We start from the raw sequence: 16,097 nt of genomic DNA, 5'->3' as shown, positions 1-16,097 counted from the left end.
ATCATTGACATGTCGAAAACATATATACTAAGACCCATTCAAGATAACAGAGTAAAAAAATTTATACTCTTTTGAGTAGAAAAGTTTTAGCTCACAACTGATATAGTCTCAACAAATTACATAATTGAATTCAATGGAAACCTCCGTGGTTTCCTTACAAAACATTCATGTGGAACTACAGGTTTTCGTAGTCCACATTGATCCCTATTATCTCTTGTTACAAAGTGATCAAAGCAGCTTATTATGAGGTCTGCTCAACCAACAAAAGAAACCCCACCAAATTCATCACAAGCAGCAACTCCGCTAATGCTTGTGTTTCATGTTATCGTCCCACAGCTTACAACACCAAAACTTGGTGAATGTAACCTCTGACAAATAAGATTAAAGCAAACAAATCTAATCCTAAGCAATAATTCATGAAATTGAACAAACCCCTAGTTCATTTCTCACTCACTGGAACCTAACAACAAAATTTCTCATCTAACACAACAAGAACATTAAGACACATTTATACGATATATTAACAACAACAACAACAACAACAATAACAACAATAATGATAATACTATTCATATCTTCAGCGTCCGTCGTCATCTCTTCTCCCAGAAGAAGGCTGTGGAGGACCTGATAGAGAAGCTAGCAAATTGAGATGTCCTTGAGTCATTGGTAAATAATTCCCAACTCTAGCAGCTGAAGCCTCTCCCATCTGCTGCTGAAAGAATCTAGAACTCTGTGAACTTAACGCCGCAGCAGCCGCAGCTGCTGCGGCCGCTGATGTTGGCACCATCATTTCCGGTGGCGGCCCCGCCGCCGCAAAGCTCCAAATTTGACCAAAATCTGGTCTAGCTGGAACAGCCCAGAATCCTGCTGTATGACCCACAGCAGTAGCTCCGGCAGCCACAGCCACATCATCCTTATTCCCATTCTCAAGATTTTCGTCATCTGACCGGAGGCGTTTCCCGAGGATAAACGGCGCCGGTGAAATCAACTGCTGTGACGACGATTTCTGATCAAGTGGAGCCGAAAGTGATGAACCAAGAGATGAGGTTGAGTTCCGTACAGATACAGATACAGAAGAGAAGCTAGCAGGAATAGTACCAGTACCAGTTGCGGCTATAATGGAAGGTTCAGCTTGACGAAGAAGCCATTCGATAGTTTGTCCATCGGATTTGTGACCCAGTTCACGAGTAAGCTGAAAAACTCTAGCAGCACATACAATTGGCATCCTTATACGTCTTCCTCTACCATCAACCTTGCTATGACGATCTTTTACTGGCGGTTTTTTCACTGTTAAAGCACCATTTGTACCAACCCCAGAAGGCTGTAGTTGTTGCCTCTGAGGATCAATTATAGCTCCGTTTCCTTCTGCAGACGTCGACATAGAAGCACCAAACACTAGTTCAAGAATACCAACTTGTATATATCCCTTAACAATGAAGAAGTAACAAAAATAGTGGTGGAGAAGGATTGATGGGATTTATCACCAAACAGAGCTGAATTGAGCAAAACCCAACAATGAAAAAGCAACAAATATATGAAAATCAAGTCCAAATAGAGTAGTAGTGGAGGACTAATGTGGGATTTATAGCTGAATTGAGCAAACCCCAACAAAAACAAAAACAAATATGTAAAAATTACTTGACAAATCAAGAAAAGAGCTTCAGTTGAAGTTTCAAGTAACAGAAAAAGCTCTCTAATGTGGGGAAACAGAGCTAAATTAAGCCAAAAAAACCCAACAAAGAAAAAAACAACAAATATGTAAAAATTACTTGACAAATCAAGAAAGGATCTTCAATTTCTCTTTCTAGTAGAGCTAAATTAAACAAATTCCAACCAAGTAAAAACAAGTAGTATGTAAAAATAGTGCTAAGAGAATTGAGGGATAGTAGAAACTAGCTAGGAAGGATAAAAGAGATGTAACAATGGAAGAAGGTGCTAGGTAGAATTACAGGGGGGGGAGGGCAGAGGACTAATGATTGAGAAGCAGGAACTGGTGGAGACAGGAAGAAGGGCACATGGGTGGTGGGGACATTAGTACTACTCTCCTTCATATATTCACAGCTCATCCCTGCTAGCAATCCAGTACAGTACCCACTACACCTTTCACGCGCTCACTCATGTGGCTTCATATTGACGGAAAATTTTCACTGCCTCTTTCAATTTTCACACTTTGTTTGCATGATTGTTGATATTTTTCTTCTACGTTTATACTTTTTAAATTATTGATTTGTGATATTATATAATGACAAAGAACTAAATGTAATTGTGAAGAATATTGTAAAATAAAAATACCGAGGACTTCAAGGAATTCTGATTGTAAGTTTTGGAATTGTGCACTTTCGTCGGTAAAAAATTAAAATTGTTCACTCCTTAAAATTGAAGGATTTATTTGTCAATTGAGACCAAATTTGAGTGTTCATTTATGTATTATATATGGCAAATTTTATTTGTGCAAGTCACCCTTAATTTTATTCGAAACAACTATTAGATGTAGAGCCTGTTTGGATTGGCTTGAAAGTTTGTCAAATTAGCTTTTAAGTTATTTTTTAATTTTTGAAAGTGTTTGACAATTTTGGCTTAAATTTTCTTTTAAAGTCAATTCAAACGGGCTCGTAGTGTAGTCTACTCCCTTAATACTTCTTATAGTGATATTTTTAAAGAGTAATTTTCACATATAGTCACTCAAAAATATTTTAATTAATCTCTATAGTTATAATTTGCTAATTACAATTCGTAGCTAAGTTATAACTGCGTTTGTATATAATTGCACAACATTTATATACGTTTGTATAATTTACTATACAATTCACATTTTTTGTATAACGTTTGTATATTTCACTATACAATCCATTCACAACATTTTTATAATTCGCTATACAATTTGTAGTATTTGTATATTTCGCTATACAATTCGATTCATGCACAACGTTTATATAAAATCGCGCGAATTATACAAAATTCAACTATATAATCCCGCGAATTATACAAAACTCAAACTGTAATTATTACAGCTAGATATTTACCGCGAGCCATAATTAATTCAAACTATAGCTATATTAGTTAATTAACTAGTATATATTTGCTTATCCGCATAATTTTTCCATTTTTAAATAATTACAAAATATAGTTAGATTATATAGTTATATAGCATATACACATATAAATGTATCCAAAAATTTTAATTGCCACTGTCCATCCCAACCTTATTCATTTGCCATCATCGGAGTTTCAGTTAGCCGTTGAAAAATCAACGCTAATTTGCCGGAGATCGCCTCGTTGAAGGATTGCACGAAAAACTTTTCCAAATTTACAATGCTTTCAAAAAATATTGGGATATCAACTGTTCTCAAAATTGTGGCTTTCTTTATTTGACAGAATTCTAATGGAATATGTTGTGTGTATATGATTTTATGTACGTAAAAACAAATATTTGACATACATACGATATACATGTTAGATGTTAAATCTCTCGTGCATACGACATATACTTTACATACATTTTATATACTCATCATATACAGATATCTCATTCTACATAAAGTTGGTTATGTTATGTGTATATATACAGTTTCAAAATATATATATATATTGAATCCAATTGTTCAGAGATACAGTTGATGTCATCACACGTACATACACACATAATTGAGCATAAAGAGAAAAAAACATTAAATATACGATGAAGCTATTCGGATAAGTCGTGTTCACACTCCAACCGATCAAGCAATTTATCTCATCCACATCTCATATCGCCTGATTAGTTATAGTGTGAATTATATTTATCCAGACAACTTGATAGTGTATTTGATTTTCTTGTTTCTATATACAACTTCTATTGTGAAAGTACATTCGTATATATACAGTTGATCACATATACACAAATAAATAATTACACATTTTATTCATACAATTGTATGGCAATTAAAATTAGATTTTTGTATTCACATGAATTCAACGTATTGACTACGTTTTGAAAGAAAAACTATTGTTACGTGTTGAAAAAGGAGGAGAAAGAAACTTATCTATATATAATTCCCTATTTTATCATAGTGTATCTTTTGGGAAAAAATAGGGGGAATTTAAGTTTTAAAGGTTGTCAGAGTGGGTCATATTAATCCGTACTGTGGACTAAAAAGTCTTCATAGAGGGAAAATTTTATTTTGAAGCCAAATTCTTTATACATATTTTTCCTATTTTTAATTGAAGTTAAAATTGGTCCCTACATTTCACTATTTATTTATTTATTATTAGGTCATTGGTGGGACCCATAATTGTTTAAAAGGGTGGGCCACCAAGTGATGTACTACATTTTTCATCAATAATTGGGTTTGTTGAGGCTTGAGTTTTAAATGACTTGACTAGTCTGGCATTATAATTTGTACTAACTTTTTTTATCAAATAAAAATAAAATATAACCAAAATTGTCAGTAAAATGTTGCATGTGTTCCAACATGGTTCTTAATGTTTTACCAAAAGTAAATAAGCTTTGAATACTTCAAAGCTATTACTCCATCGGTTACATATTAAATGAGTAATTTTTATTTTATAAGGTGATTAAAAAATTAATTATTTTTATTATTTTGTTCTTTATTTATATTAATGTAGTATATATAGAATATAGATATAATTAGTATTGAGAATTATTCACATTTAAAAGGTCATATTAATTGTAGGGGTAAAAAAAAAAAAATTAATTTTATCTTAATTTTATAAGTGATCAAGTAATATGGGACAAATATTTTTAATAAGATGCTCATTTAATATGAAACGGAGGAAGTACAATAGGAAAAATATGTAGCTGACTATTTTAATGTAGACTCTTTATTTATTATTAAAATTTAATAATTTTCAAGAGTACTTAAATCTAATTTGAGTTCTCTGATCGAGAATATTCAAAGTTTTATTGGTTTTTAAAGATTTAGAGGTATCGTTTAAATGCAGTGTATTGTAAATTGGAAAATAAAGAGAAATGAAATGGAAGAAAAAAAATAAAATTTGAAGAAAGTTCAGTTCTCTCTGATTGATAATGAAGAGGAGAACTTTAGTGTTTTTATTTAGAAACACTTTTTCTAGCTCTTAAAGAGTTGAGAAGAGAATTTCTCTCGCGTCATTACTTGCTCGATCAACTTCGATAATTACAGACAAGACATTTGATGAATAGGTGTGATTGCACTTGTTCATGCTTATCAAAATCAAGTCTCTACAACTCAAATATTGTAAGCTTAATGAAGAGCATCAATGGAGGTATGAAACCGAGAAAGGAGAAGAGAAATTCTGTGAAATGCAAAGCTCAAGTGTTATTGCATAACTTCAATGTACATTTATACAGATGAAGTAGAATTAGAAAAAGAATCCCTAACTAACTGAATGGAAGATGCCTAACTAACTGAATGGAGGTGTCTACTCCGAACTAACTAACTAAGTAACAAACTAACTAACTTTGCCAGCTGTACAGATTTGCATGTGATACATATTATAATCTCAATACCCCTCCTCAAGTTGGTGGTGTAGTTAACACTGCCAACTTGTCAAGTATGGAGGAATGTTTTATTCCAGTCAAGGCCTTCGTCAATATGTCATCAAGTTGATCATGAGTGGTAATGTGATGTAAGGAAATGAGGCCTTGTTGTAGGATGTGTCTCACATAATGACAATCGACCTCTATGTGCTTAGTCCTTTCATGAAACACCGGATTCTTAGCTATATGCAAAGCAGATTGGCTGTCACAAAATATTGGAATTGGCTTTGAAAAAGGGACTTCCAATTCACCAAGTAGTCGACTTAACCAGACCAATTCTCTTACTAGCTTTCTGAGTGATCTGTATTCAGCTTCTACAGAGGATAAAGAAATGGTCTCCTATTTCTTTGATTTCCAACTTATTGGACTCCCTCCAAGTAGTACTAGGAATCCACTCGCAAACTTTCTAAAATCAGGACAAGAAACCCAATCTGAATTACAGTAACCACTAACAGTAAAATCTGCATCTTTGGATAGAAACAAGCCTAAAGTGGGATCAGACTTCAGATATCGAAGAAGATGGAAAGCAGCTTGCAGATGTGGTTCTCTTGGATCTTGCATAAATTGACTTAGATGTTGCACACTAAAAGCAATGTCGAGCCTAGTATTAGTAAGAAATTTAAGCTTTCTTATTAACTTTCTATAGTATGTGCTGTTAGTGAGCGCAGTGCCTTCATTGGCTTTTAACTTAACATTGGGATCAAGAGGGGAAGTTAGAGGACTAAGATATAAGTAATCATACACCTTAAGTAGATCAAGGACAAATTTTCTCTGGGAAATGACAATACCCTTTTGTGTATGCAGGACTTCCATGCCTAGAAAATAGTTGAGTAATCCTAAGTCCTTAATTTTAAATCTATTGTCCAGATATGCCTTTAGATCTTCTATTTCAGCAATATCTATCCCAGTAAGGACTATATCATCAACATAAACAACTAGATACATTGCTAAATTACCTCTCTTTTTGTAAAACAAAGAATAGTCATACATGGAATGAATGTAGCCTCTGGAACATAAGGCCTCAGTGAGTTTCCACTGCCTGCTGGCTTGCTTCAATCCATAAAGAGACTTATTCAACTTACATACTAGGTTGGAATCTGAAATTGCAAGTCCAGGTGGTACTTCCATATATACTTCTTCATGTAAATCTCCATGTAAAAATGCATTATTTACGTCTAATTGATACTTTGTCCACCCCTGCTTTACTGTTATGATAAGTAGTGCTCTTACTGTGGTCATCTTAACAACTGGAGAAAAAGTTTCAGTGTAATCAATTCCTGCCTGTTGGGTATAACCCTTAACAATAAGTCTTGCCTTTAATCTTTCTACTCCCCCATCTGCTTTGTGTTTCACCTTGTATACCTATCAACATCCAATGGCTTTCTTCCCAGGTGGTAGTGTTACCAGGTCCCAAGTATGATTGGCATGTAAGGCATCAAATTCTTGGGTCATGGCCAATTGCCAAGTAGGATCAATAGTTGCTTCCTTGTATAAGAATGGTTCCCTGTCAATGCAAATATTTCTTACCAGGTCTTGACGGGCTGGATTGAGGGCATTATGCGCTAAGTAGTGGTGATTGGAGAAAAGGGCTCTAAGAGAGTTAGGAACAGTATATAATATTTGGGGTGTAGGTGATTTAAGTTTTGGTATTGAGTGGACATAATCACTCATGTGAATGGGTGTTTTGAGTGGTCTAGTGGACCTTCTAGCTTCATTCATTGAGGCATGATTCTGGTTAACTAGCATAGCAGCAAATGGTGTAGATATGTCATGTAAAGATGGTGTATGCCTAGGTGGTGGTGATAAAGTAATTATTGGCTCAGGTGGCAAATTGCAGAAGACATCAGGACTCATTGAATTAGTAAGAATGTTTTGTGTACCATGAAACTCAAAGTGACGTGAATCATCAATAAAATGAATGGAATATAATGCATGAAAGGGAAAAATATGTTCATGAAATACAACATCTCTAGAAACATGTATCCTTCTTGTGTCCAATTTGAGAACTTTGTACTCTTTAGTCTGAAAAGGATATTCAATGAAAATGTGAGGTGTAGTTCTAGGTTCAAACTTGGTTCTATGAGGAATAGGTACAGTGGGGAAGCATAGACAACCAAAACTCCTCATATGAGAGTAGAGAGGTTTTTTATTGTATTGGATTTTATATAGACATTTATTGTTTAGAACTGTAGAAGGGAGCTTGTTGATTATATGGGTTGCACACAAGACACATTTTCCCTAATACTTTACAGGAAGTTTGGATTGAAACAAAAGGGCTCTGGCAGTCTCAAGTAGGTGTTTGTGTTTTCTCTCCATCACACCATATTGTTGTGGTGTGTAAGGATAAATTTTCTGATAGATTATTCCTTTAGATTAAAGAAAAGAGGTTATTTCTGAATTGATAAATTCCAGATCATTGTCTGTCTTAATGGTTTTGATGACAGCTTGAAATTGGGTCTCTATCATTGGAATGAAAGCTTTCAAAGTTTGTAGAGCATTGCTTTTGGAACTTAGTAGTTGAGTCCATGTAGATCTGCTAAAATCATCCACAATAGTGATAAAATACTTGAAATGGTCATAAGTGGTTGTATGGTATGGACCCCACAGGTCAACATGAATTAATTCAAAAAATGTGATAAGTCAGGGTGTTTCTTGGTTTGAAAAGTAGTCTCTCTTATCTTGCCATGGGATATATAGAACATATAAAGGATTGTCTTGATGGAAACTTAACTAGAATGGTAGATATACCTTTTTATTTTGACAAAGGGTACATACCCCAGTCTATTGTGCCACAAGATGTTATCATTATTTCTAGTACATTCAGATGCAGGATTATGCAGAAAAGAAGGAAAAGCAAACAAAGAAGATACATGAGATTTATTCACATGGGAATTAGTATTATTCAAACAAGACTATTGTTTAAACAAGAGAGAAGTACATTGTTGAGATTGTAACTAACAACTGGATTGATTTTTGGTACAATAGGCTGGCACCTTATATTACAAGATTGACATAAAGGCAAACTACTGGAAGAAGTAGACTTGTTCAGATGGGAAGATTAAGAAGTCTTCAAACACCTAGGACATAGAAAATAGAGGCCATCTTCTGCTCTACCAATCACCAGAGACCTCTTTATTGAAGGGCCCTGCATGAAACAAGAACTTTCACTGAAACTGACGATGCAATATGAATGTAGGGTCATAGTATGAATGAAAATCAAATTGCATTTGAAAGATGGCATAAATAAAACTTTCTCTAAGCTAATCATATGGCCTAACATCACACCACCAATTTGTGTCACCTTAACTCTATAGCCATTTGGTAAGACTACTAATATCGGATAGGGTAGGGTGATGATATTGTGCAGTAAAGAGATGTTGAAAGTCATATGGTTTGAAGTTTCAGAATCGAAAATCCATGAATCAGACCTATTTTTGAAACATTCACAAGACAGTTTTTCAAAATCAATAGAGGAGGTGCAAACTATAATACCTGTAAAGTCAGTAGGGCCATTGGCAAGATAAAGAGTGCCTTCATCACCATGATCGCCCTGGAACTGGTGAAGTATGTCTTTGACTTAATTATATTGATCCTTAGTGACATTTACACTATACATTTCTTCATGTCCATATTGATCTGCAACCCTTTTTACAGGTTCCAAATCCTGTGTACAATAGATATTTGCCATTATTCTGTTCATATTTCCTTTAGGGTAGCGGTGTGCTTGTGCATGATTATATTGATTGTGATTTGTAGGTCCTCCTCGAAAGTTATTGAATCTTTGGCTTGAGTTCTGAAAATTGTTGTTTATCTGATTGGAATAGTGTTGGTTCTGATTTTGTTTGTTGATGTTTGAACTAATATGCTGATTGAAAATCTGGTTCTGATTGTTGGGATGTGGGGATGGATAGCCATGAAGTTGGTAACACTTTTCCATCAAATGACCACGTCTTTTACAGTAGTCACAAAACATGTCCTTGAATTGAGATGAACTTCGCAAATTAGTTAAGGAATAGTTTGTTTTGTAGCTGGGAGTTTTACTAGTTGTTGCATATAAAGCAGTGGACTTTAAGGTAAGGTGATTAAAATGTTTGATTTTTCTTTGTTGTTCATCCTGGACTAACAAGAAGAATGTTTGTGCCATAAATGGTAAGGGATTTATCATGAGTATACTGCCTCGTATTACTGTGTACGTCTCGTTTAGCCCCATAAGAAATTGAAGCAGTCTTCTATCCTATTCTGCCTTATGAACATTTGCTCTTGCTCCACAGTTACATTCGCAAGTGCACTATGTCTTAACATTCAGAATACTGATTTCCTCTCATAGCTTCTTTAATTTCGTGTAGTATCTAGTAATATCCAAAAATCCTTGACACAAATCATTGGTTTTCTTCTGTATTTGATACAACTTTGCACCATTGGTTTGTTTATATCTATCTTTCAATTCTCTCCAGATCTCTGCAGAATTTGTAACATATTCAACACTATTAGCAATTTCTTTTGATAGTGAATTTAGAATCTACGATGTGACAATATCATCACATCTCTCCCATTGCCTGTATGTTGGATGATCAGGTTTGGGTTCTTAGAATTCTCTATTAATAAACCCAATTTGTTCTTCACTGATAATGAACGTAAGATACTTTTTCTCCATGAACGATAGCAACTCCGGCAAAAGGTACCGATATCAACATTGCCCTAGGGTTGTCAGATAGGTGCATATATAGGGGATTATTATAGTCAATCAAACTACCATTTGCATCACCAGACTGAGTAGGAGTGGAAGTGGAATCATCAGTAGTCATCATTTCTCAGAAATCAAAGAAAAATCAATGGCATAATTCGCAAAAAAAAGAAGAGAAAACTGGATCAATCAAAAGGAAAGTCAGAATTCGAATGAAAAAGAAAAACTTAACAAAAAAACTTCAGGGGAAGAAAAAATGAGCCTAGCTCTGATACCATATCAAAATCAAGTCTCTACAACTCAAATATTGTAAGTTTAATGAAGAGCGTCAATAAAGGTATGAAACTGAGAAAGGAGAAGAGGAATTATGTGAAATGCAAAGCTCAAGTGTTATTGCATAGCTTCAATGTACATTTATACGGATGAAGTAGAATTAGAAAAATGATCCCTAACTAACTGAATGGAAGATGCTTTTCCAACTAACTAAGTAACAAACTAACTAACTTTGCCAGTTGTACAGATTTGCATGTGATGCATATTATAATCTCAATAATGCTCAATCTGATGTCTATAAATTTTGAGACTTCGCCTCAGTTTATCAATAAATTAATAATCAGCAAAAAATGGTTTTCTTCACCATAGCATTTTTTGCATCGTTTTTCTTTCAAAGACAAAAAATAAGTGTGATTTTGCTTCGATGAAGTTTTGTAGTTTGCATTGCCGCTACTACAGAAATGATTTTTTTGTTTTATCTTGAAAAAAAATAACTCATCTCAATTTCTTGATAACAATAAAAAGGATATAATTCCTTAAGGACGCACCAGTAACTTGTGGGTTAGAAAATTTTCTTATTTTTGTTTTCTTGTTTTCTAAAACTGGTTGTTAAACAATAGAAACTAATTTGTTAACCTTATTGATTTGAAGATAGTTTAATCACACTTCTCAACACTCTTTAACACGAATTTTAAATTATATTATTTACATCTAATCATAAATACAAAATATATCTTTCATTAAATATTATCACATTATTCACACACTCATTGTTAAGGTTTTTTTTTCTTATATCAACTTAAAATTAAGATAAAATTATTTCATTTGATGTGAACATAAAACATGAGTAAAAAGAAAGAAACTCTGAAATACATGTAGTGGATGATTTTAAAATGGACTTTTTATTTATTAAATAGAGAAGATTATTAAGATTTTATGGTACGTTATCGAATTGATTCTAATTTCAAGATCTCAAATTCAATTTAAACTTTCAGTGAACATTTTTTTGATGTTATACTTTGAAGAGGATTGAACTTCCTCGCTCTTTTTTGCTCACGTATAAAAGATAAAAGAAATAAATAAGAAACTTACATATTTTTCAAACATAATATTTTTTCGTATTGATCACACCCAAAGTACTAAATTAATTTCAGCCTATTTAATATATGATTGGTTGATAACAAATATGATATTGGCTGAAGAAATTTCATTGTGGTTACATTGTCAACATCACAAATTTCAAATGGATAAGGCTTGTTAAAAGGGGACTATTATTATGGATATTAAGTCATAATACACCAATAATGATTTTTTTTTTTTTTGGGGGGGGGGGGGGGGTATTCTTCTACCTCTTTGTGCCTAATTGTTTTGACTACTTCAACAGCCATCAATAAATAAAATATTAAAGCAATTGCTATGTTTAATTTAAATTAAAAATAAATTTATCGAGTGCTTAGTATTTTACAATAAAATGAAAACAAATATTAATAATCCATTTGATTTTCAAAAATATTTTTCACTTTATTTGAAAATTAATGTTTGAATACAAAAATTTCAAACTCAATTTGAAGTTATTTCTCAAATTTGAAAAACAATTTATAATTTATTTATCAGATCACTTTATGTTTTAAATTGTATTTAAGTATGTACATAGTGTTGTTCGCCAAACTTGAAAGTCCAAATTAAATTACTCAATGGTATATTTTAAAAGAATATTTTAAATCGAATTAATTCCCTTTATAGTCATTAAAAATATTAAAAAGATTCCACTAAAGTCAGTTTTAATTTTTTTTCTTCCCTATAGGATCATTCAAGTATTGAGACATTTCACTAAAGATACTTTTGAATATTTCTTCTCTATAAAACCATTCGACTATAGTTTTATTAATTGACATATCATAATAAATTGTTAGTTTTTATGTCGCGTAGGATAAAAACTACATGACATATCAACTAAGAAATCTAGTAAGAAAATGAGATTTTTGTAAGACATAAAATTATAGCTAAATGGCCTTATTGAAAAGAAAATTCAAAAGTGATTTTAATCGAATCTTCTTAATACTTGAATAATTATATAAAGAGAAATTTAAAAATGACTTTAATAAAATCTTCTCAATACTTAAATGATCATACGGAGAAATAACTCATTTTAAATTTATCACAAACATAAGAAATCATTTTCCTTTCAAAATAAGAAAGAAAGACATCACGGATTCATGGATATGATATAAAAAAATTAGGGTATTTTACTTAAATTTTTTAGCGATTCTTCTCAATTACACTCTATTCCTACTCTTTTAAAAATTATCCGAAATTCCTTTTTTTTGGTCACATCCAGATACATCACGTATGTCCTGATACATTGCATGAAGTGATGTATCCGATCGATACATCGCATAAAGTGATGTATATGTATCCGACTGATGCATCGCGCACAGTAATGTATCAGAAAATAAGAGAAAGTAGAGATTTTTATAATTATTTTAAATGATAATTTTTTTTAAAAAATATAATAAAATAAATTATGTATTTAGATAATTTTTCTAAAATTTTGTATTAATTGTTTTGGAGCCCAATGTCAGTGAACTCAATTTTATTTCTTTTGGTCCCAACTTGCAGTGTTAAATAAAGCAATTTCCCTATAGAGTGTGGAAGGAGATTTAAAGTATTATAATATTGTTATTCCAATTGTATTATATGTTCCCCAATTTAGAGACCATGCAATTACAAAATCATTCCATCGTTTTCTTAAAACAGGTAAAATAAAAATAAAAATAAAAATAGAGGGACCCTAATTGAATAATTAATAAGCCTCCATTTTTAGTTATTTGATTTTTTTCTTATTCGAGAATAAATAAATGTTTCATGTGCAATTGTATTCACTTCGAAACTCAATTCCCATTCGATCATAAATTTTAAAGTTTTGAAATTTAAAATTTAAATTTTTGAGTTTTTTTAAGTTGTAATTTTTGAAATTTAAAATTATATTTTCAATATGTATTTTACTTGAATTTTTTTTGAAGTTTTATGACTGGAAGTCCCAAAGTCCGGAAAGTAGTTTATAACCAAAATTTTAAAAATTAAAAATATTTGAAGATTAAATTTTTAAAAACTGATCAAATTTGATGGCCAAATAAATATTTGAAGGCAGTTTTTTACAATCTATAATCAAGTCCTAAATCAAACTATGTCATATAAATTGCTAGTTCAAACCAATTTAAAACGTCATTTAAATAATTGAGCTATTTTTAAGTAATTTAACGTGTCATTTTTTATAATTTAAATTAAACTTTCTCGATAAAATACAATAAGCATAAAATAAAAGGATTCATTACACGTCACTTCAAATCATAAAATATTTTTAAATTTCATCAAATCAATAAAAAGTCTCAATTCATTTTAACAGCAAAATTAGGGATTACCTTTATTTAAATAGCTTAGAACTAAACTAATCACTATTTAAAATATCTAGAGATTGTTTGGTCCACCTAATAAGATAAGCAAGAATATATGTTTTCATATGAGATATCTCATGAGATTATTTTATTCTATTTTATACAATAATAATAATAACATACTCAATATAATTTCATCTCAATTTATATATAAGACAATAATCCTATAATTCTAGTACAAATGATAAAATAAAATAAAATAATTTCAAGATTAGCTAATACTTCAAAATACAAAATAAAGTTAATCTCAAATTTCCTCCTAAATTATTATTTATCTTCAAGAAACTTAATTTTTCATCTGATGTTCAATATCTACATAAAAGCTCGATTAAATTTGAATTCCATGCTTTCTAATAAAAATAATTAGACGCACAAATATAAGATCTCTGATTAAAAATAAAAGAATGATTAGACGTATCTAACGCCAATAAGAATCAAAATGAAACCAAAATTCATATACATTAAGGACATTTTGGTCATTTTGTCTCTCAATTTACCACGCAAGAGCAAACAAGTAAATCGTGAACACACGCGCCTTGAAAGCACGTGGAGCAGTCTTTGCTGAAATTGTTTTAATGGACTCAGTATACAGTGTGCAGTACTCAGAGGTGACTCGTGTAATTTACATTTCCCAAATTAGACACAAAAAAACATGAAAATTACGTAATTTGCCACTATAAGGTTCACACGTACACATAGCTTATATACGGTTAGTCGGTTACATATAAAAACAGGGAAAGTATACGTACAGCACGTGCGCAACAACTAATGGTTAATGACGTCATAATTCTGTTTATGTCATTAATAATAAGAAAAAAAAATATCTTTTATAAAATAAATTAAATAAATCTCGTGTTTTGGTACGCATTTCAAAATTATGTTCATTCTTTTTTCTTTTAAAATAACAATTTTTTGTCATTTTGCTATTTTGTTACCGTTATTCCCTTCTAATTCTGCTTCGATTACACTTTCAATCTAACAAAGATAGTGTTAAAGTTTGATGCCATTAATAAGAAGAAAAAATCCCGCCAACACGAACTCCAAAGCAAAAGCATAGGCCTCAGACGTTTCTAGGGCTTGAGTAAAATGGAAGGGGAAGAATCCGCATTTCCTCGTCTTTCACTTACCCAAAAAAAATGTGTTTTTTTCTATGATAAAAAATCTCATCTTGTATCTTGTAGTCATTTCAAAATTATGTTGTTTTTGGAAAGGGAAAAGGCTCAAATATGACATTAAATTTTGAGAAAAGACTCATTTATACCATCCGTTAAAAGTTTGGTTCATTTATGTCATTCTCGTTTGAGTAAAGGCTCATCCATGCCATTATTTGTAAATTAAAAATATTTTTCATTTTGCAAAACTATTTTATACACGTGATCAATTATGATTCGGCCACGTCATTAACTATTTTTTTTTTTTAAATGGAAAAGTTTCAAATATGTCATTGAACTTTGAGAAAAGCTCATTTATGCTATCTGTTAAAAGTTTGGCTCATCTATGTAATTTCAGTTATAAATAATGACATGAATGAGTATTTTCTTAAACGAAAATGACATAAATGAGCCAAATTTTTAACGAATGTCATAGATGAACCTTTTCTCAAATTTAGATGACATATTTGAGTTTTTTCCCTTTTTTAAAAATAACTATTTTTACCTTGTTGTTTTGTTATCATTATTTTTATAATCTTACTGCGATTACATTTTTTTTGAGAGAGTCTACTGAAAACTCTTGACCCCCATATAGATAGCGTTAAAGTCTGGTATATGCTATCGTTTATATTTTACTTATAAAATTATATTAAATATGTTGTTATTATTATTACTGTTCTAATGATATCATATCGAAAGAATTCCATTTAAAAATGAAGTGTTTCTATCAAATTTTTTAATTACGTATTCTAAAAGTATTTTTAAATTTTTTCATGTTTGATTAATTAAAATTACTTATGTACCAAACATGAAGATATAAATAATTTTTTTTACTTATTTTAATTTGAAAAATATTTTTGTGATATCAAACACACCCTTAGGCTGCACTTCAAGTCTCAATGATTTAATTGACCGACATAAAAGAAACAAACTTTATCAAAACAACTATTATTATTGTTTGAAAGGAACTAAAAAACAAAAATAAATTAATGTTGATAGCATTTTAATTGATTAAC

The 16,097-nt window shown here is 31.3% G+C and overlaps 1 protein-coding gene across 1 annotated transcript; it reads right to left on the bottom strand.

The window, feature by feature from the left end:
* Positions 1 to 103: 103 nt before the first annotated feature.
* Positions 104 to 2,176, bottom strand: LOC129870245 (transcription factor TCP7-like). The gene has a single exon (XM_055944947.1). The coding sequence runs from the start codon at positions 1,379 to 1,381 to the stop codon at positions 578 to 580; it is 804 nt and encodes a 267-aa protein (XP_055800922.1). The 5' UTR covers positions 1,382 to 2,176; the 3' UTR covers positions 104 to 577.
* Between the last annotated feature and the right edge of the window lie 13,921 nt (positions 2,177 to 16,097).

Source organism: Solanum dulcamara, chromosome 10 (assembly GCF_947179165.1).
Source record: "Solanum dulcamara chromosome 10, daSolDulc1.2, whole genome shotgun sequence".
Taxonomy (NCBI): Eukaryota; Viridiplantae; Streptophyta; class Magnoliopsida; order Solanales; family Solanaceae; genus Solanum; species Solanum dulcamara.
This window is presented reverse-complemented; position numbering and strand designations above follow the sequence as displayed.